At 38.6% G+C, this 24544-nt stretch overlaps 1 protein-coding gene across 1 annotated transcript in view; it reads right to left on the bottom strand.

Moving 5' to 3' along the window:
• The window catches only part of LOC124575364 (molybdenum cofactor biosynthesis protein 1-like), a 72688-nt gene that overhangs the window by 40516 nt on the left and 7628 nt on the right, over positions 1 to 24544 (bottom strand). Inside the window, exons 3-4 of the mRNA XM_047131169.1 lie at positions 23065 to 23320; positions 3687 to 3911 (exon numbers count right to left, since the gene is read on the bottom strand). Of these exons, the coding sequence (XP_046987125.1) occupies positions 3687 to 3911; positions 23065 to 23320 (481 nt within the window). The remainder of the gene's footprint in view (positions 1 to 3686; positions 3912 to 23064; positions 23321 to 24544) is intronic.

Here is a 24544-nt window from a genome sequence, read left to right on the forward strand (position 1 = left end):
GTGTAACACACTCCCCTTTAGTTTACAGATCGATTATACATTTCAACAGCTGCACAGGCCTCCGTACGACTAGTTGTCCTTCATAATTTCTGTCACAGATATGCCCTTCTTCATTACCTGATTTATACTTATAACAATGTTTGGTTAAAATCTGGAAATCTATTAGCTTTCCAGTATCCACCACTGGTCACTGTAGCAACAGAATTCTTAGAACTTCAGCTGCGCTTCTACCAAGTGCCCCAAAAGCTACTGATATGTCAATCATACCATCGTTTATTTCAGCAGCTTCATTTGCAGCACCCTTAATTGACTCACATGCAGTGGATTTCACAGCAGCTCCAATAAATCCTGCATACTTGTCCATTTTACAAAGTGGGCGTGGCATATACATCACGACACACATTGTTTCTGCTGCAGTGTGTCCTTTGCCAATAGCTCTCAATCCATAAAACCACCTAACATTTATTTCAAAATAATTATCTTTACACTTATCAGAACTCCAAAATGAATGAGTATATTTACAACTGGCAGAATTAATGATAAGTTTCCTGGCTAGTCCATTTGATACCTCAATGTCTTCATGTAAACTAACTGGCCCTCCACATACGTACAACACACACATTCACATAACACCCCTGTTACGATGTGTAGATGTATCAGAATATAACCTAACCTACCATTTACATGAGTTTTGTTTTGAGATAACTGTGTTATCACTATGTTTTATTTTAATCTTCGAAGCACTAATGGGTGTTTCTCTAGATACTCATGAGTTTGCGAGTATTTCATTGTCTGTAACTTCACACACCACATGCTGAACACAATGTTTCTCTTTATTCAAAAATTTATTACCATGAAACCCACATTTCTTAAAAACACTTCATTTTGGAGTCATACTTTTTGAGAGATTTACCAGTCTATTCGTCACTATTCCTCAGAAAAATGTTAGCACTTCGATATACAAAGCATGTTTATACTATGAAAAGATACGATACTATTTTTGACAGAGCTACCAATACAAACACATAATTTAACCTTTATAACACAGCAATCCACAGCTTTCTACAGGGTGGTCCATTGATAGTGACCGGGCCAAATATCTCACATAATAAGCATCAAATGAAAAAACTACAAAGAACGAAATTCGTCTAGCTTGAAGGGAGAAACCAGATGGCGCTATGGTTGGCCTGGTAGATGGCACTGCCATGGGTCAAACTCATATCAACTGCATTTTTTTAAAATAGGAACCCCCATTTTTTATTACATATTCATGTAGTACGTAAAGAAATATGAATGTTTTAGCTGGACCACTTTTTTCGCTTTGTGATAGATGGGGCTGTAATAGTCAAAAATGGTTCAAATGGCTCTGAGCACTATGGGACTTAACTTCTGAGGTCATCAGTCCCCTAGAACTTAGAACTACTTAAATCTAACTAACCTAAGGACATCACACACATCCATGCCCGAGGCAGGATCGAACCTGCGACCGTAGCGGTCGCGCGTTTCCAGACTGTAGCGCCTAGCACTGCTCGGCCACTCCAGCCAGCTGCTGTAATAGTCACAAACATATAAGTATGTGGTATCACATAACATTCCGCCAGTGCGGACGGTATTTGCTTCGTGATACATTACCTGTGTTAAAATGGACCGTTTACCTATTGCGAAAAAGGTCGATATCGTGTTGATGTATGGCTATTGTGATCAAAATGCCCAAGGGGCGTGTGCTATGTATGCTGCTTGGTATCCTGGACGATATCATTGAAGTGTCCAGACCATTCGCCGGATAGTTACATTATTTAAGGAAACAGGAAGTGTCCAGCCACATGTGAAACATCAACCACGACCTGCAACAAATGATGATGCCCTAGTAGGTGTTTTAGCTGCTGGGGCAGCTAATCCACACATCAGTAGCAGACAAAAAGCGTGAGAATTGGGAATCTCAAAAACGTCGGTGTTTAGAATGCTACATCAACATCGATTGCACCCGTACCATATTTCTATGCACCAGGAATTGCATGGCGATGACTTTAAACGTCATGTACAGTTCTGCCACTGGGCACAAGAGAAATTACAGGACGATGAAAGATTTTTTGCATGCATTCTATTTAGCGATGAGGCATCATTCACCAACAGCGGTAACCTAAACCGCCATAATATGCACTATTGGGCAACGGAAAATCTATGATGGCAGCAACAAGTGGAACAGCAGCGACCTAGGCAGGTTAATGTATGGTGTGGCATTAAGGGAGGAAGGATAATTGGCCCCCATTTTATCGATGGCAATCTAAATGGTGCAATGTATGCTGATTTCCTGCATAATGTTCTACCAATGTTACTACTAGATGTTTCACTGCATGCCAGAATGGCGATGTACTTCCAACATGATGGATGTCCGGCAAATAGTTTGCGTGCGGTTGAAGCAGTATTGAATAGCATATTTCATGACAGGTGGATTGGTTGTCAAAGCACCATACCATGGCCCGCACGTTCACCGGATCCGACGTCCCCGGATTTCTTTCTGTGGGGAAAGTTGAAGGATATTTGCTATCGTGATCCACCGACAATGCCTGACAACATGCGTCAGTGCATTGTCAATGCATGTGCGAACATTACGGAAGGCAAACTACTCACTGTTGAGAGGAATGTCGTTACACGTATTGCCAAAGGCATTGAGGTTGACAGACATCATTTTGAGCATTTATTGCATTAATGTGGTAATCACAGGTAATCACGCCGTAACAGCATGCGTTCTCAGAAATGATAAGTTCACAAAGGTACATGTATCACATATGGAACAACCAAAATAAAATGTTCAAATGTACCTACGTTCTGTATTTTAATTTAAAAAACCTTCCTGTTACCAACTGTTCGTCTAAAATTATGAGACATATGTTTGTGACTATTACAGCGCCATCTATCACAAAGCGAAAAAAGTGGTCCAACTAAAACATTCACATTTCTTTACGTATTACATGAATATGCAATAAAAAATGGGGTTCCTATTTAAAAAAACACAGTTGATATCAGTTTGAGCTATGGCAGCGCCTTATAGCAGGCCAACCATTGCGCCAGCTGGTTTCCCCCTTTGAGCTAGACAAATTTCGTTCTTTGTAGTTTTTTCGTTTGACACTTATTTCGTGAGATATATGGCCCGGTCACGATCAATGGACTACCCTGTATATAAAAAATTACCGATTTTATTAGGTCTTGAAGTAATGTGTGTCAAAATTTTAACATTTTCAACTAGTGTAGATTATATTTTAGAAAATAAAATAAAATACTTCCCACGCAAGTTTATAAGTAATATACATATCATTTTATTTGGAAAATTGCAAATTTTATAATCAGGTAAAAACCCAAAAAAGTGAAAAAGAATGTTTTCCCCTTAAAGTTATGGAAATGTGCAAGCTTTCGGAGCCAGTGGCTTCTTCTTCTGGCAGAAACAATAAGGGGACGGAAAAGGGAAGAAAGAAAAGGATTGTCAAGGTTTAGGAAATGGGGAGAGTTGTAGAAAAGCTGCAGAGAAACCCAGGCCAGGACAGACTTACTGAATGGGATGAGAAATATGTAACTAAACCAGTCCATCTCTCATACCACCAGCAGATGTGAAGTATTATTGTGATTGGTAGTAAGTCATAAACATTAAATTATTTTCAATGTATGTTCATATGTAATACTGCACGTACCTTTGAGGTATCATTGGGCCCATTGGGCAGAGGATCAAAATTAGGCCACTGCTTTCTAATTATTTGGACCATTTCACTAAATGAGACCATCTTCCCATCATTCCATTTGTTGCCGCTGAAAGGCATGTACTCGATAAATCTTACATCAACATTTTTCTCTTTTGTTAACTCCACAAAACTGCACACTTCATCTTCATTAAAACCTCGCATTACAACACAATTTATCTGTGGAAGAAAGACACCATTAAAAACTTGGTATCAGATAAAGCATGGTTTAAACAGAGTTTGAAAGACTTTTTGATAGGCAACTCATCCTACTCTATACATGAATATCTTAACAGTGGCTGTTAGGCCAGCTTAAATAAGAATGTCTGTTAGATTTCAGTTCTGAGAGCACTTTGTCATAACAGTCAAGATTATGTACTTTTTGTTTGATAAATTTATGAATAGTGCATAACAATGTTTCAGTCTGACAGCGTATCAATTCTGAAAATATTAGCTGTTCCAGTTTGTATTGTATTCACCTAGTTTGACAATCTCCTGACAAATGATCAGGGTATTCAAATGTTTTATATTTTTTATGTTATACTTTCTGGCATGTTACTCACCCATGAGAATCGTCTCATGTTTTGGGTCTTGGAACAAAAGCTGAATCTAATCTAATCTAACCTACAAAATAATGGTTCTACAAGTCTGTTGTTATATTTGTATACCTCACTGATTCTGTTAAATTAATCTTTTTCTCTCTTTTTAGAGAATGTCTGAATTTATCTTAGCATGCCAAGCTGTTAACCTTCTTAACAATTTATGAAAATTAAACTACATACATCTCCAATCTTTTTCCCCACTCCAACGCACACATCTTTTGCTGAAAGTATTATTTTAACAATTACATGAAACTGTGCTGCCATTTGTGAAACAAAGTTGAAAGTGTTCTCAAGATAAAAGGTCTTCAGAAAAGGAGCATTTAGTATCTGTGCAGGTGGTAACACTGACAGCCATCATATAAACAAGCCCAAATGGTAGAACATCCTGCTTTACACATACACGCAATGGCAGAAAAAAGGAAAAGAGCACACCTTTCATTCAAGCATTGAATATATAAACTGATGAGACAAAACACTATGACCTCCTGTTTGATAATGTGTTTGTCCACTGTTGGAACACAATACAGCAGTGATTTTGTGTAAGACAAGTTCAACAAATTTCAGGTATGTTCCCAGCATTATGTGAGGTATGTTCCCAGCATTATGCAGCACCGCATGTCTAAGCACAGGACATGTAATTCCCATAAATTGGAGATCAGTGGTTTCTGGGTGCAGAACTGGTATCTGATAGCATCGCAGATGTATTCCATCAGATTCAGAAGGGGTGAATTTGATTCTGGCCTCGTGACACTGAAAGTCATATTGTTGAAACATGTCACCTTCATTAGGGACAGGGTGCGGACAGTGCACAATAATGTTCACACAGAACAAAGCTGTTATGGAGCCTTCAGTTACTACCACAGGACCCATAGAAGACCAGGTGAATGTCCTCCATAGCATAATATTGCTCCCACTGGCCTAAGTCTGTAGCAAAGTGCACCTTTCAAGCACCAATTCACTCTGTTGACAGTGTATGTGCACAAAACCGTCAAGTAGGTGTAATGCAAAACTCGAATGACTCAACCAGATGACACATTTCTATTGATTCACTGCCCAATCTCAATGCTCCTGAGCCACAGAAATTGTAATTCAACTGTGTTGTCAACATGGGAACATACAGGGGTTGTCTGCAGCAGAGCCCTATGTTTAACAATGTGCAATGAATGGTGTGCTCTGAAATACTTGTGCTTCCACCAGCACTGTGTCATCAGACATGCCACAGAAATTAGCTTCCTCAGCCGAATGTCATCTTTTTCAAAGGAACCATCCCAGCATTTGTCTTAAATCATTTAGGGAAATCAAGGAAAACCCAAATTTTGATGGCCCGATGGGATTCGGGTCCGTTGTCCTCTGGAAGTCAAGTCCACTGTCTGACCACTGTGGTGGCATGACCTAGTCTTAATTAAGCCAGAAAATCCTGGGAAATGCTGACATACTTATTGATTTAAGATATAACAATTTAAAACAATCCTCTCATGAATTTCACTACAATTTTCCGCTCTTTTGAAAAAAAATTTCTTTTGACTGTTTTGATGTTGTTTAGTATGTTTAAATAATGATGGCAGTCTCTATAAAAGGGCAGTTTGACTTTTAAGTTTAGTTATACTGTTTTAAACTACATCCTTCATCTATTTGTCCACCCAGAAGTGCTATAGGATATAACTTGAAGACTATGGTGAGGTGGTGGGGGACAGTCATGTGTTGAGAAGGAGGTGCTGCCAGAAATGAAGTGTGTGAGGTGACGTTATTGACACTGCATACAGGGAGAATAAAAATACTCTATTCCATATTCATTTACAATCTACGTCTGGCCCCCATATGGTTTTACTTTTCCCCAATAAGAAAAAAGAAATTGTCAGTAACTGTCTTTATAAGGTCTTAAAAGGCAACAAACAATAGAAATCTAGGCTGGAGTAATGACCATATTATAAAAAAGATACATTGCTATTCACTGTATACAGGAGATGTTAGGTCACAGACAAGCACAACAAAAAGACTACTAAACACGTAAGCTTTCCATCAGAAAGTCTTCTTCCAAAGTGGACAAAAAAAACACACACACACACACACACACACACACACCCGACCGTTGTTTCTCCCATGATGCACAGTTGCTTCCAGTCTGGCCCTAGCAGCCGGAGACAGTGGACATGTATGTGTGATCTGCATTTGCGCGCATGTGTGTGCGTGTGCGTGTGTGTGTGTGTGTGTGTGTGTGTGTGTGTGTGTGAGGGAAGGGGGGGGGGGGGGGGTTTGCACCAAAAGCTTACGTGTTTAATAATAGGTGGTGTTCCTTTTCCCCCCCACCCCCAACCCCCACCCCCCCCCTGCCAGCAACACATCTACACTATACAGTGAGTGCCAATCTATCCTTTTCATAATACTGTCGTTACCACCTTGCCAAGAGGCATATTGTGGAGTAATCCGAAGGGCTCTACTAATTTGTACAAGAGGAAGGAGAGCACAATCTCAATGTAAGTTTTTAGAAAACTGGTATGTGCATTACTTCTGCAAACCTTTCAGAAAGGATACGGTATGCACTTCATTCAGCAAGATGAGTAATAAACAATATTAGCAATACTGCATCAAACTTGTTCACTTTCATCTTTGGATTAAACATTCGATTTCAGAGAGTACAGAATTTGGCAGAATCAAATTTTGGGGATATGTGGAACTGGGACAATGGCATATTTTTTACCCATTCAACAAACTAAGCACTGCTGATTGCTACTTTTATTGTGTCTGCTGCTGCAATGCATATATGAAACTATAAGTGCAGCATCTATGATGGAATAAAATGTTATACAAATGAAACATACAGGTACAGTGAAATAGAGTAGTATGGCTCATCATTTCGGTCTCACAGATTAGCAGGTGTTGACTTGAAATATAATACTTAAGAAGTTGAATCCAAAGGAGAGGATGTACTGTATTTACTCAAATCTAAGCCGCACTTTTTTTCTGGTTTTTGTAATCCAAAAAACCGCATGCGGCTTGGAATCGAGTGCAAAGCAAGTGGAAGTTCTGAAAAATGTCAGTAGGTGCTGAAAGAACTAATTTCTGCCGTCGAATATATGTAGCGCTACACAGGCATGCTTCGTAGGCACAAAGATAAATACTGGCGCCAAAACCTCTGCGTCAGTAAATAAATTAAAAAAAAAAAGGTGGAAGACAATTTTCATACATTATCCAACGAAGTAAATACAAATTCCGTATTGTTCATCTTCGAATGTAGCAGAACTTCAATGTATTACGAAAATCCGACCGGCAAGACTGTTTGGGATGTTTGTCAATATGGCCAACTCAATGTTCTGAATTTTTTCCTACCTGTGAGAAGAGACGGTTGCTAATAGGAACCTGATGAAATGTGAATCACATGCAGTATTCTCTTCATCATAAGAGTAATACGAATATAAACATTTTGCCACATATTCTTTCGTGTTTGCTGCTATCTTATTTAAATCCTGTCTGCCTAATAAACTACGAAACTAGAGTGAGACAACAGCAAACGCGGAGGAATATACGTATCGTGTCATGTTTATATTCATATTATTCTTATGCCTAATAGTGATACAGTCAGAAATGAAGCACGGCAACTGACTAGATTTTTATATCCAAGATGATCCAAGATGACTCTAATTTCTGTGCAGAATTTGATGTACTAAAGAAGCGGCCGCAAAGATTTTCAAATGGAGAAATATTTTCACCTAACTCTCGTTCAGAACATGTTCTATCATACGCAGTCTATTATTTGGTTCTTGTTGATCATTATCAAAGAAAGCAGCAGTGTAAGGAACAACAAATAGTAGTCTCTTGCCATTGTTTCGCTAATGAGATGATTTCTCACTCTTCTTCTTCTTCTTCTTCTTTTTTTTTTTTTTTTTTTTTTTTTTTTTTAGGCAGCGGTAGCGTGCACAAAAGCAAGCCATGCCACGAGTGACGACAGGCCGCAAACACGCACTAGCAACAAACAATGCATGACACAGTACAGTAATGCATTTTCAGCTTAGAGTGACATAAACGCCTATAACAAGGAAAACGGCACTTATCAGATCAAAGCAAAATAAGCAATTGATTCAAACCAGATGAAGCACATGAAAAAGGAAGGGTACCAGTATAAATACGGATGGAGCGCCTGACGCATAGCAAAGGCTACCTGGTAAAGCTTAACTGCTAAGCTTACGACTCGAACCAAACTACTGTAGCTGTATCGTCATTCATTCGACCTAAATTGTGTCTCATATTACAATGGACCGACTTTGTTTCGATTTGGAGGTGCGGCCTAAAACTTTTCTCTCCCCTTGAACTTCAAGTCTCAAATTTCAGGTGTGGCTTAGATTCGGGAATTTTTTTTTTTTTTCTTTCCTTTATTTCGAGTCTCATTTTTCAGGTTTGAGTGCGGCTTAGATTTGGGTAAATACGGTAGGTGGTATTTCAACTAATTCTGACTATGAAATAAAACAAAGTACAGCAGGGAGCTCTGACGAATCAAAGAGCAGCGATGAAGATTCTGATGAATAGTAAAGTATGAGTTAAGAAATAAGATGCTACTGAGATCGTAAATTTTTGTTGTGTTGATGAATCTGTTAACAAACATATTCAAAAATGCACTGAAACATTGGCACATGTAGTGTTGGGAGGTGATAAACTGTCATTACTGTTAGAGGAGCTACGTATTTCTTGCTGTTCTACTCCTAAATGACACTGTATCTGAAGGTATAGAATGAATCTTCACTGGCTAGAGAAATGGGTAACACAATTTTACAAGTCTCTGCTGTCATGTAATCTCTTCAGGGAAATCATGACTGTACTAAGATTCGGTTTGTGGTTGACAAGGTCAGAGTCATTAAGAAATGCAAGGCAGCTACCATGTCAGTCCTAGAAGAGAGAGACGTAGCAAACTGTCAAAGCATGTACAGTCCCGGTCCATATGTTTGTGGTGATGTACTAACCAAGTAATACTGTGTGTCAGGCAGCGCATTACTCAAGAACCATCATGGAAAAAGGTGGAGTGGTAATTTATGTAAAAAACAACATATTTTACAATGCATTAGATTTAAAGAGCCATTGTATAGAGCAACAAATTGAAGTATGTGGTGTTGAGATTACTGTAAATGACTTCACGGCTGTAGTGTTAGCACTGTATAGATCTCCCTCAGGGAATTTGAATGTATTTCTTAAGCACTTAGACTCTTTATTATCCATACTGTACTCAAAGTCCAAGAACTTGATAATTACTGGTGACTTTAATGTTGATTTCCTAAATGAGAGCAATAGTAAAGCTGATTTAGTACATTTAATGGAGTCTTATAATCTGATGACAATAGTAGATTTCCCAACTAGGGTTGCTGTTAACAGTAAAAGTCTGATAGATAATATATTTATAGATAAGTCTACATGGAATGAGATCACTGTACATCCAATCCTTGGCCTTTCTGATCATGGTGGTCAATTGCTTAGGCTCAATTACATCAGTGTGTGCAACAGTTCCGAGCATTCTTGGAAATCTTTTAGGATAATAAATGAACAGGGCCTTAAAAAATTCAGTGATAGCCTAAAAGAGATAGACTGGAGCCGAGTTGATAGGGAAACAGATGTAAACAAAAAGTACAATTCATTTTTAAATGAATTCATGTCTGTATTTGAGTCCATCTTTCCCAAAAAAAGTAGTTAGAAATAGTCATATAGGCAATGCCAAGAAGTCTTGGATCACTACAGGGATAACAACATCTTGTAGAACAAAAAGGATGTTATACAGTTCTCTCAGGACTTGTAATGATCCAAAGAAATGACAACACTACAAACTTTACTGTAGCATTCTCAAGAAGGTTATAAATAAATCTAAAAGTATGTGCATAAAGTCAGAAATTGAAAGCTCAGAAAATAAAATTAAAACTATAAGGAATGTAATAAAGAGGGAAACTGGCAGGACAACAGGGAACATGTCTCAGGTAGAGATTAAAACAGGGGACAATATCATAAAGAAACCTGAGTTGGTTGCAGAAATATTTAATAACCACTTTTTGAGAGCAGCAGAGAAGACAAGCTGTAATGGTTCTATGGAAGAATCATTGTCCCTCCTACAGAAAGCTATTAGCAACAGAATCCCACAGTTATCCTTATCTCCATTTACTGTAAGCGAAGTCATAAGAGTAATTAGATCATTATAAAACAAAAATTCTGCTGGTGTGGACAATATTTCTAGTAAAATACTGAAACACTGTTATAAATTTGTTAGTCCCACCTTATGCAACATATACAATGCATCCCTACAAGATGGGATTGTCCCTGACAGACTTAAGTTGGCTGTAGTGATTCCTCTCTTTAAAAAAGGGGATAAAAGCATTGTTACAAACTATTGCCCAATATCCCTATTAACTACCTTCTCGAAAGTTCTAGAAAAACTCATGCACAGGAGGATTGTAGACCATCTCAAATTCCATAGTATCTTAAGCAAAAATCAGTTTGGTTTTCGTGCCGGTCTTTGTACTGAACAGGCAATATTCTCTTTCAGCAACCAAGTTTTGGAAGCCATTAACAAAAAAATGTCTCCAGTGGGTATTTTTTGCGATCTTACGAAAGCCTTTGACTGTGTAAACCACCAAATTCTTTGGAAAAAGGCAGAATACTATGGTTTAGGTGGTACTGTTGGCTTGTGGCTACAATCATATCTACAGGATCAGAAGCAGACTGTAATGCTAAATGGCTCTTCTGGAGAACCTGCCTCGTCTGAATGGGGCATGATAACGTGTGGTGTGCCTCAAGGCTCCGTTTTGGGCCCACTGATTTTACTCATCTTTATTAATGATCTTCCTCTTTGTTCTGAGACAAACAGCAAATTTACCCTGTTTGCCGATGATACCACAATTCTAATTGACGATTTGACTGATCATGATCTTGAAAAAACTACAACTACTGTTTTTAATGACATCTTAAATTGTTTCTCCTCAAATCGTCTCTCACTCAATGCAGATAAAACTCATTATATGAGGTTCCATACATCACAAAGTAATCCCAATGAAATTGACATAAAATGTAGAGATCAACCAATACAGAAAGTTGAAGAAACAAAATTCCTGGGTGCTTACATAGACAGTAAATGTAATTGGTCAGTTCACATTCTTCATCTATGTAAAAAACTTAGCTCGGCAACATTTTCACTACGGGTAATTTCTTCAGTGGCTGAAGTCGACACTATTAAGGTTGCCTACTTTGGCTACTTCCACTCATTGATGTCATATGCTATCATATTCTGGGGGAACCAACCACTTGCAAAACAAGTTTTCACCATCCAAAAAAAAAGCAATCAGAATAACGTGTGGGGTTAATCAAAGACACTCTTGCAGGCACTTGTTTCGGAAGATAGGTATCCTAACAACTGCCTCACAGTATATTTTTTCCTTGCTGACCTTTGTGTGCAAAAATTATTCCATCTACCAAGACAACAGTAAATTCCATGGTTATAACACCAGAAACAAAAACAATCTACATTTAGAAATGAAACGTCTCACTCTGGTACAAAAAGGAGTTTACTACTCCAGCATTAAGCTGTTCAATGCTCTACCACTACATATCAAATGTGTTCATACAGAACTGCCAAAATTTAAACGAGTTCTCAAAGATTACCTGACAGAGAAATCTTATTATACTGTGGATGAATACCTGAAAGAAAATGTATAGCATCACTAAACTTATTGTGTCTAGAAGTAGATCAATTGATTTTATTGTGCATTTGGGAATTAGCTCACTTTTTGTAACAACAGATTGGCTGTACATGTATTTACTCTTGTAGGCCTAATATCTGATTTAACTTTGTGCTCTTGCCTTTAACCTTTATTTGAAACTCCTTTTTCTGTCAAATGGTTGTTATGTTATCTAGCTGATATTGTATCTGTTACTGTATTTATAGTATGTCTTACTTAAACTATGTACAATTTGCCATTGAATTGCCCTTGTATAGTTTAAATTGAAACCTGTACAATTTGACACGTTCCATATCCTTGTGATTGACTCACTAACTGGATCTATGGAACAAGAAATAAATAAATAAATAAATACTGAAGTGTGATCCAAGTCGCACAAATATGGCTTTAATAATAACCTCCGAACAATATGCCTCTAAGGACTCAACAAGACACAGAACACTGATGTGCACATTGCAAACTAGAATCACACAGAGAGTCAGTCAGCACTGTTCCACACTAACATATGTGCGAGTCACCAGCAGATGGCACGGCAGGGACCGCACGGCACGCTTGGCTCCCAGAGACGGCCTCCAGCAGCCAGCCTGCAATGATCAGTCGGTGACCAATTTAAAGACGCATGTACGGCAACACCACTCTCGGTGCACTCACACTGACATGTACTAGTAGCACGATACAGCTGTGATGAGTAGTAGTACCCCTCCTGTCTTGTGCGCCTTTTATCTGGCTCTACAACTTACTTTCCTAGACCCACACAAATGCCTGATCCTCCTAATTCAATTTGCTCTGCAGACTATTTAAAACTTTTGAAGAAAAAGGAGCCACAATTGCACTTTGTGTGCCAGTTACTTTCCAATACATTGGCACCAGCTGATCTTATTTAAGAATACTCAACTTTCGTAGCCATACTTACAGCACATCCTTTGCTTCCTGGCCTAAATCCAAGTTAACTCCCAGCCCCCCCCCCCCCACACACACACACCCCTCTCTCCCCCCCTCGCAAATCAGCTAGTTGTGTGCTGTTATCTCACGTCACACCCTAGTCTATGAGTGCCCAGCTGTCTGGCACCTGACCCCTCTACCTGCACCCCTAGCTAGCCCACAGATGGCTCCCCACTCTCCCACGAGCCACTAAATGCTTCCCTCCAAACCCCTCCCATCTCTCTCCATCTCTCACATTGCCTCAACCCACCCCATCCTACCCCACTCTAAAGCCCCACCTCACTCCAGAACACTCACCATGGGCCAGTAAAGAGCTGGCAGTTGAGCGACCACAGCATAAGGAGACATGCATGCGCATGTGAGAGAGTGTGTGTGTGTGTGTGTGTGTGTGTGTGTGTGTGTGTGTGTGTGTGGGCGCGCGCACATGTTTTCCCTACAGCTAGAAAAAGAAAGTGCATTCTGGAAGCTCGCCAAGTAACGTACCTTTTAGTTTGGAAGGTAGAAGACGAGGTACTGGTGGAAGTAAAGCTGTGAGGACGGGTCGTGAGTCGTGCAAGGATAGCTCAGCACTTGCCCACGAAAGGCAAAGGTCCCAAGTTTGACTCTTGGTCCGGCACACAGTTTTAATCTGCCAGGAAGTTTCATATCAGTGCACACTCCACTGAACGGTGAAAATCTCATTCTACATACCTTTTGTTTGTGTGCCTATCGATGAGACAGTGCTTCTGCCTTTTGGTGAGCCATCTCCTTTATTCCTAAATAATTCGTAATTTTCAACAGAAACTTTCTGTACCTTATTGTTGCATCCTACATTACAATATGCAATTTCCACAATATGTGGTCATCTGTGAATATAATGGGGGTAACAACTGTAGGAGACCAAAAACTGACTGCAGTAAGCAAGTTCAAGTTATTGTACGCTGCAGTAGTTATGCAGAGGTGAAGAGGGTCACACAGGATAGGCTAGCATGGTCACCTCCATGAAACCAATCTTCAGATGGAAGATCACAACAATAAAAACATTTGATTCAGCATACACCAGACTCCAAACAGCGTACACAACCTGTATGCTCAGAAACACAGAAAATCATATTGGTTCCATCAGCAGGAAACTTCAGCCCGTAATTGTTATGGAACACTGTGGCGATTTTGTTCATTAATAAAACCCAAAACTGGGGAGTAATAAGAGAGTATTGTTGTAACTTCTTATCAACCTGGTTACCAAAATACATATTAAGAACACTGGTAAAGTGTTATTTTAAAGGGGTCACTCCAAAGCGCCACGAAAGTATTTGAGCAATGTATAAAATTAGAGAATCAGTGCACAATATTGAAAGCCTATCTACATAATCTATATCTGCATGACTAGTCTGTAATTCACAATTAAATGCTGGCAGAGGGTTCAGAGAACCACCCTCAACCTCTTTATCTACCATTCCACTCCCCTACAGCATTTGAGGAAAAACAAACACTTCAATATTTCCGTACAAGCTCTGATTTCTCTTATTTTATTACAATGATCATTTCTCCCTATGTAAGAGGGCTCTAACAAAATATTTTCACATTCGGAGGAGAAAATTGATGATTGAAATTTTAAGAACCTGCTCCAGCAAAATGCTTTTGCTTTAATGACTGCCACCCCAATTCACATGCGATATCTGTGGCATGCACTTTCCTGTTTCCCAATAATACAAAATGAGCTGCCCTTCTTTGAACTTTTAAATGATGTCCTTTGTCAGTCCTATCTGGTAAGGATCTCACACCATGCAGAATACTCCAAAAGAGGACAGACAAGTATAGTTGTAGATAGTCTCTTTAGTAATCCTAACCTTCTAAATGTTTTACTATTAAATCACAGTCTTTTGTTTGCTTTCCCACCGCGTTATCTATGTGAGCATTCCAATTTATGTTATTTGTAAATGTAATTCCAAAGTATTCAATAGACTTCACAGCCTTTAGATCTGCGTGAATTATCATGTAACCAAAATTTAGTAGATGCCTTCTACTACTCATGCGGATGACATAACAATTTTTATTATTTAAGGTCAGTTACCACTTTTTGCATCATATGGATAGGTAGCCTAAATCATTTTGCAGTTCGTTTTGATCATCTGATCACTTTACAAGACAGTAAATGATATGCAAGACTGTAAATGATAGCATCATCTAAGAGGACTGCTCAGATTCTCTCTTAAATTGTTAATGTAGATCGGCAACAGCAGGTGGTCTATAACACTTCCTTGAGGAATGTCAGATATCACTTTTGTTTTACTTGACGATTTTCCATCAATTACTATGAACTGTGACCTTTCTGACAGGAAACCACACATCCAGTTGCACAACTGAGACAATACACCATAGGCACACAATATGATTAGAAAATACTTGTGAGGAACTGTTTCAAAAAGTCTTCTGGAAATCTACAAATATGGAATCAATTTGAGAGCCCCAGTCGACAGCACTTATTACTTTGTGTGACTAAAGAGCTAGCTGTGTTTTAAAAGGTCAATATTTCTGAACCTATCTTGGCTATTTATCAATGAATCATTATCTTTGAGATAATTCATAATATTCAAACACAATATATGTTCCAAAATCCTAATGCAAATCAACATTAGTGATATGAGTCTGTTATTTAGTAGATTACTCCTCTTTTCTTTCTTGAGCATTGGTGTGACCTGAGCAACTTTTCAGTCTCTAGGTATGGATCTTTATCAAATGAGTGGCTATATGTTGTTGTTGTGGTCTTCAGTCCTGAGACTGGTTTGATGCAGCTCTCCATGCTACTCTATCCAGTGCAAGCTTCTTCATCTCCCAGTACCTACTGCAACCTACATCCTTCTGAATCTGCTTAGTGTATTCATCTCTTGGTCTCCCCCTACTATTTTTACCCTCCACGCTGCCCTTCAATACTAAATTGGTGATCCCTTGATACCTCAGAACATGTCCTACCAACCGATCCCTTCTTCTGGTCAAGTTGTGCCACAAACTTCTTTTCTCCCCAATCCTATTCAATACTTCCTCATTAGTTATGTGATCTACCCATCTAATCTTTAGCATTCTTCTGTAGCACCACATTTCGAAAGCTTCTATTCTCTTCTTGTCCAAACTATTTACCATCCATGTTTCACTTCCATACATGGCTACACTCCATACAAATACTTTCAGAAATGACTTCCTGACACTTACATCTATGCTCGATGTTAACAAATTTCTCTTCTTCAGAAACGCTTTCCTTGCCATTGCCAGTCTACATTTTATATCCTCTCTACTTCGACCAACATCAGTTATTTTGCTCCCCAAATAGCAAAACTCCTTTACTACTTTAAGTGTCTCATTTCCTAACCTAATTCCCTCAGCATCACCTTACTTCATTCGACTACATTCCATTACACTCGTTTTGCTTTTGTTGATGTTCATCTTATATCCTCCCTTCAAGACACCATCCATTCCGTTCATCTGCTCTTCCAAGTCCTTTGCTGTCTCTGACAGAATTACAATGTCATCGGCAAACCTCAACGTTTTTATTTCTTCTCCATGGATTTTAATACCTACTCCGAATTTTTCTTTTATTTCTTTTACTGCTTGCTCAATATACAGATTGAATATCATCGGGGAGAGGCTATAACCCTGTCTTACTCCCTTCCCAACCACTGCTTCCCTTTCATGTCCCTCGACTCTTATAACTGCCATTTGGTTTCTGTACAAATTGTAAATAGCCTTTCGCTCCCTGTATTTTACCCCTGCCACCTTTAGAATTTGAAAGAGAGTATTCCAGTCAACATTGTTAAAAGATTTCCCTAAGTCTACAAATGCTAGAAACGTAGGTTTGCCTTTCCTTAATCTTTCTTCCAAGATAAGTCGTAAGGTCAGTAATGCTTCACATGTTCCAGTATTTCTACGGAATCCAAACTGATCTTCCCTGAGGTCGGCTTCTACTAGTTTTTCCATTCGTCTGTAAAGAATTCGTGTTAGTATTTTGCAGCTGTGGCTTATTAAACTGATTGTTCGGTAATTTTCACATCTGTCAACACCTGCTTTCTTTGGGATTGGAATTATTATATTCTTCTTGAAGTCTGATGGTATTTCGCCTGTTTCATACATCTTGCTCACCAGATGGTAGAGTTTTGTCTGGACTGGCTCTCCCAAGGCCGTCAGTAGTTCCAATGGAATGTTGTCTACTCCAGGGGCCTTGTTTCGACTCAGGTCTTTCAGTGCTCTGTCAAACTCTTCACGCAGTATTGTATCTCCCATTTCATCTTCATCTACATCCTCTTCCATTTCCATAATATTGTCCTCAAGTGTATCGCCCTTGTATAGACCCTCTATATACTCCTTCCACCTTTCTGCTTTCCCTTCTTTGCTTAGAACTGGGTTTCCATCTGAGCTCTTGATGTTCATGCAAGTGGTTCTCTTATCTCCAAAGGTCTCTCTAATTTTCCTGTAGGCAGTACCTATCTTACCCCTAGTGAGATAAGCCTCTACATCCCTACATTTGTCCTCTAGCCCTCCCTGCTTAGCCATTTTGCACTTCCTGTCGATCTCATTTTTGAGACCAATCTATTCCTTTTTGCCTGCTTCATTTACTGCATTTTTATATTTTCTCCTTTCATCAATTAAATTCAATATTTCTTCTGTTACCCAAGGATTTCTACTAGCCCTCGTCTTTTTACGTACTTGATCCTCTGCTGCCTTCACTACTTCATCCATCAAAGCTACCCATTATTCTTCTACTGCATTTCTTTCCCCCATTCCTGTCAATTGTTCCCTTATGCTCTCCCTGAAACTCTGTACAACCTCTGATTCTTTCAGTTTATCCAGGTCCCATCTCCTTAAATTCCCACCTTTTTGCAGTTTCTTCAGTTTTAATCTACAGGTCATAACCAATAGATTGTGGTCAGAGTCCACATCTGCCCCTGGAAATGTCTTACAATTTAAAACCTGGTTCCTAAATCTCTGTCTTACCATTATATAATCTATCTGATACCTTTTAGAATCTCCAGGGCTATATCTGATTTCTAATGGAGCTGTTGTATCAGCATACTCTGAAAGAAACATAACTGCTTTATGACACTGAGGAGAGCTACTACTAAGTTACTCACAGTTGCAGTTGTTCTTGATTTGAATACCGCAATAATAACTTTGTTGTCTTTGGTGAAGAAATTTCAGAAATCCGTGTTTAGTAACCCTGCTTTAGTAGCACTGTCATCAGTAATATTACCACAGCTATTGCGCAGTGAAGGTATTGGTTGTGTCTTGCCATTGGTGTACTACACATGCAACCAGAACCTCTTTGGATTTTCTTCCAGATTTCAAAACGAAGTTTCACTATGGGAACTATTAAACACATCTTGCACTGAAACCCACCCTAAGTTTCGAGCTTCAGTAAAACATCGCTAATCTTGGAGATTTTGCATTCTTTTAAATTTTGACATGCTTTTTTTCATTGCTTCTGCAACTGAGTTTTGACATATTTTGTGCACCACCCTTTTAATTTATTTGGTATCCTTTCAATTTATTTGGTATATATCTCTTAATTGATGTCGATACTATTTCTCTGAATTTAAGCCATGTCTGGTCTACACTTACAAAGTCAGGCTTGAAGGAGTAGAGACTAAGTAGAGACCGTCTCTTTGGAAGGCATCAAGTTAATTTTTATATGCTTTCTCATTAAATGCCCTATTGTGTAGGGCTGAAAATTAATAGGGATGAGGTAAACAGAATGTGCAAAGTAAGTGGAAATTACTCGTCTCTTCCCCGATTACAGTGCAATAGAAGATAATACAAGATGTTGACAGATTGCCATATCTCGGTAGCTTTATATGTAATAATGAGGTCACAGATGCAGAAATCACCAGCAGAACTGGAAAATCAGTCCATATGGCAATTAGGTCTGTAATATGCCAACAAAGCTTTGACTGCACTCCTTTATCGTTTATATGTGTGAGACTTGGAAAATGTCAGTAAAATCAGCACACAGTCTCCATGTTTTTCACCAACAATGCTAGAGATGAATTCTGAAGATGTTAACCCAACCAAGTTACAAACGATGAAGTGCTGAGAATAAGAGGTCTACACAGCCTGCACAAAATTATTGTTGAAAGAAGACTGAGGATTGCAGGTTATGTTCTACGCATGTAAGGTGGAAGAATCCCAAAATCAACACTGTTGTTGAAATCAATGGACAGATACAGATGTACAGGAAGACCTTTTAACACCTGGAACTTTTGCAATGAATCTTCAATCCATGGACACAAACTTGGAGGAAGGTGAGAACTTGGCAGCTGATCAAGTGAACTAGTGGAAACCAGTTCCTTGTATGGTACACAGCAAATCTGAGTAAGTTAGTAAGTAAGTAAGTAAGTAAAGTACAACTGGGGATTTTGCAAAACTGTTGGATGATCGATATTATTGTCTAGATTTGACACTGTTGGACTTCTACCTTTTCCTTGATGTGTATTCTTCAAATTGTGAGTTTTACGAGAAAGCTGATAGATACTTACCAATCAACCTTCCCTGACACGAACTGACATTGTCTCTTTATAAATTCTACTGTGCTAACAATTATCTACTGAGAATCCTCGACTAGGTCTCCGCAGCTCAAATGAGCCAGTTTCTTTTAAATTTCTGTCTTTGGCTATAATTGTCTTCCAAGTATGGTGACACAACATCCTGTCATGAAACTTTTGCCTTTACACTTGTTTACTTTTCTGGACACTGCCTTTTTCTGCACTGTGCACTAAATACACTATGTGAGTAATGTCCAATCTCCAACAACCAATCGTGAACTGTAAACAGCTGTAAACTCTACCAGGGCACATAACAAACAATTAACATTTGTGTTTTAGTGTTCTAAGCTGTGAGGTCATCAGCGGACAAATAATTTAGTACCTATTCCTGGACAGCCAGAGTGGCCGTGTGGTTCTAGGCGCTACAGTCTGGAACCGAATGACCGCTACGTTCGCAGGTTCGAATCCTGCCTCGGGCATGGATGTGTGTGATGTCCTTAGGTTAGTTAGGTTTAATTAGTTCTAAGTTCTAGGCGACTGATGACCTCAGAAGTTAAGTCGCATAGTGCTCAGAGCCATTTGAACCTATTCCTGACGTGCTGTTGTTTGGAACAACAACTGACATGATCCAAAATATTACTTTCTTTTATTATAGCTACACTTTTATTTTGTCTAATGATTTCTAATTTCAGTATCAAATTCCATCATCAAGCCACTATATGATCAGAAAGCATAGTGTATCGTTAAAATATTGTTTAATAAACAGATTACCATTATATCATCATTCCTTAAAGTAATGTCCAAAGTGGAAGGACAGATGATTAATTTTGAGTATATACTAAAGTCAGAGTACTGAACCGGATATGAAAGAAGGAAAACCAGAAGGGCAGTGAGAGACGGGTGCCTTCTATCACCTTACTTCCTTAATATGTTCATCTAGGAAGTAATAACAACAACAAAGAAAAGATGACCAGAATCAAAAGGTAATTTCTGGAATACGCCATGGAAATGTGATAGGACCATTACATTTACAATGTATATAAATGATCCAGTAGAAAGTGTCAGAGGCTCCTTAATATTGTTCACAGGTACTACACTTGTCCATCAGAAAGTAGCAATAACAGAAGACAGTATCAATTTGCACAATGACCTGCAGAGGATTGGTGAATGATGTAGGCTCTGGCAGTTGACCCTGCACATAAATAAATGTAACATATCACACACACACACACACACACACACTCACACACACACACACACACACACACAGGAAAAGAAATCCAATACTGTACAACTACACTATTAATGACAAATTGCTGGAAACAGAATCTACCATAAAATATCTAGAAGTAACTATCCAGAGCAACCTTAAAGTGGAATGACCACATAAAACAGCAATAGAAGAGCAGATGCCAGACTAAGATTCACAGGAAGAATCTTAAGTGAATGTAAATTACCCCTGTGCCCTTACCCAGTAAGACTGACAGAAGAGAGAAAGAAGATGCAATGAAGTGCGGAGTGTTTTGTCACAGGATCATTTAGTCGCTGTGAGATCATTACAGAGATCCTCAGCAACTCCAGTGGTAGATGCCATAAGAGAGCAGTTGTGCATCACGGAAAGATTTACTACCCAAATTTCGAGAGAGTAGTTTCCGAGAAGAGTCTGACAACATAATAGTTTCTCTCATATACAATTCACGAAATGATCACGAGAAGAAAATTTGAGAAGTTAGAGATAATACAGAAGTGTACTGACAGTCATTCTTCCCAAGCACTGTTCACAAGTGGAACAAGGCAGAGGGGATCAGTTGGTGGCATGAGACGTACCCCCTGCCACACACAGTTAGGTGGTTTTTGGAGCATGATGTCGATATGGAAACTTAATTGCATGCATATACACTGCAGATTGACGACATCACAATAGTAAATCAGAGTAGGAACTAAATAAAATGTTTCAGGCCTTAAATCAAGAAGTGGTAAAACTAAAGCTAAAAATGAATACAAAGAAGACAAAAGTTATGGCTACAGACAAGAAAGGAGGAGGAGGTAGGACTGACACAAGAACAGGCAATGAGCAACTCAAGAAAGGAACTGAAATTCAATATCTCAGTAGCATTTTGCAAGAAAACAATCAATATTTCAAGGCATTCAAGAAAAGAATAGCACAGTTGAAGAGTTCCTTCCAAAATAAGAAGAAGCTGCAACTGAATAAACATATCAGCTTCCACATTAAGAAAATATTTGTAAAGACCTTTGTGTGGAGTGTTCTGACACACAGATGCAAAATCTGTACATTAGAAAAGCCAAAGGAAGCTCGCCTCAGACCTGCTGAAATGTGGTTCTGGAGGAGAAGTACAAGAACTATCTGCATTGACAGAAAAATTAAAGGAAATAGGAGAGAAGAAAGAACCACTGAAAGTTATAGGCCAGGGCAAAGCAAAATACACTGGACACTTAACTGGAGACGATAATCTTTTAAAAAACATTTCTGAAGGCAAGATCATAGGTAAGAAAACAAGGGGATGACTGAGAACATCCTACTTAAACAATATGATCAATGAATGGGATTTTCTTCACACATGGAGATGAAGACAACTGCTGAAGAGAGGAAGCTGTGGCTGCAGAGACAAGGTTTAACCTTTTGGAAGAGTAAGGACAAACTAATACAAAATATGAGTCTACATGGTAGCTACATATGGAATAAATGACAACTTCTTGTGTGCAGTCATCAAGTCACTTACCTCAGTAGGTGTCTTATCTACTAAAAGTAAAGGTCACTGTTGTGCTTTCAATAGATGTGAACTGCACCCTGAAAATGGTATGTCTAGTTTGCAGTTGTACAGAAGCTTTTTATTTTGCAAAATGGTTCAAATGGCTCTAAGCACTATGGGACTTAACATCTGAGGTCATCAGTCCCCCAGACTTAGAACTACTTAAACCTAACTAACCTAAGGACATCCCTGCCTGAGGCAGGATTCGAACCCGCGACCATAGCAGCAGCACGGTTCTGGACTGAAGTGCCTAGAACCGCTCGGCCACAGTGGTCAGCTTTTATTTTGCACAGAAATGTTTGATAATAAGATGAACTGATGCTGGCACTTGCTACTGAAACCAGTAGTACTTAGACACAACAAAAATGTGACTACAGAATTAAGAATAATTTTTCCAAACAATCGAGTATTTTTACCAAAACAACACCACAATAGTGGAAACTTATTTTAAACTAAAGACACAAAAGAAAAAAAGAGAAACTGTAAAGATCTTGAGTCTCATAAGACTCTCTTGGGAGGAAAATATAAGATTTTTAATTGGTAAACTTGCAAGGCATCCTTTTTATGTTGTATAAACTACGAAACTGTTAGCATCGTCAGCTAAAATTTACTTCTTCTGTCTTAATATACCTTCCTTCACTTACAGCTGCAGTGTGGAGACAGAGGTGAGGGTGGGAGCGGGGATGGGGGCGAGGGTGTGGGCATACTGCTTTAAAATGGTGATTCTTGTATTGATATTCTTAACAACAGATTTATATCTTTTGTTTATGAAAGTCTGCATGCGATGACAGCTGCACTAGTAATACCTTCACAGGGTCGTATTCAAGTTGCAAGGCTAGATCTATGCCAGCCATGGCACGCTCCCAGCCTTTCCTCCTCGTGATCTGGTTGTAGCGTTGGGACTGCAGGGTGTCTAAGCTGATGTTCAGACCGTCAAGCCCTGCCCTCTGCAAGGCAACCAGCTGTCTTGTCAACATGAGGCCATCGGTTGTCATTAAGACACTTTCGAGATCTTTTATTTCCTTCAAGGCACCCGTGAAACAGCAAATTATTCTAAAGAAACTGAAACAAATAATTTGTAACATTGCTGCTGCATATGAAACAAAACTCCAGTTGATAAATTGAAAATACAAATTCCTCAAAAGTTAACTGAACATTTGCCCTAATACAAAGAGATAAGAAGGGTTAATAAACTGAATTGAAGAATGCAAGTTAAGATAGCAATGAAAAAATAATTAGAGGCATAAGATCACCTACTGCAACAGGGAAATGGGAATCAATATGAACCATTACCCAGCTACTGTCAATTGATTCCATGTCTCCATGCACACTGTATAAACCACTGTGGGTTTGTCCGACAAAGTACATTGTTGTACCACACATTATGGTTTTTCCCCATTCAATGCTCATGTGGAGTGTGGGAAGAATGATTCTTTAAATGGTTCTGTGCATGCTGTAATTAATCTTGCCTTCATGGTCCCTATAGGAGTGATACATATGCGGTTATTGTATAATCCCTAAATACCTCACTTAATACACGTTCCTGAAATTTCATAAGTTAGGTTTTGTCATATATTTGGCGTCTATCTTCACTTGTCTGGCATTTCCAATTTTTAGTAACTTCTTGATGCTCTCCCATGCATCAAATAAATCTATGATCAATCATGCTACACTATTTTGTATACATTCAATGTCTGCCATTAGCCTTATTTGTTATGGGTCATACTTAAGCAATATTCTAGAATGGGCCACACAAGTATTTTGTAAGCAATGTCCTCTATAGACTGATTGCATTTTCCAGTATCTTACCAATGAATTGAAGTCTGCATTCTGCTTTGCCTACAAGTGAGTCTATGTCACCATTTCATTTCATCCAGATATTTGTATGAGTTGACCAATTAAAACTGTGATTATTTGATAATGTAGTCATACAATACTGTCTTTTTTTTGTTTTGTGATGTGCTCCAATTTACATTTCTGAAAACTTAAACTCAGTTGCCTATCTTTGGACCAAATTGAAATGTTATGATCTGACTCAAATTTGTGCAGATTTTTTTCAGGCAATAATTCATTATAGACAACTCTATCATCCAGGAAAAGTATGAGGTTCCTTATAATATCGTCTTCCAGAACATTAAGGTACAACATAAATGTAATGGTATAAATTACTATAACTGTATAAATAAGTTTATAAGTGTGTAAAATACATTGAACTATTTGTTACAACAAAATATTGTACCGGTATACTCAGCAAGATGTTAAATCAGCAGATAGCTACATTTTATG

This window comes from Schistocerca americana, unplaced genomic scaffold, assembly GCF_021461395.2.
Source record: "Schistocerca americana isolate TAMUIC-IGC-003095 unplaced genomic scaffold, iqSchAmer2.1 HiC_scaffold_24, whole genome shotgun sequence".
In the NCBI taxonomy this organism is placed as follows: domain Eukaryota; kingdom Metazoa; phylum Arthropoda; class Insecta; order Orthoptera; family Acrididae; genus Schistocerca; species Schistocerca americana.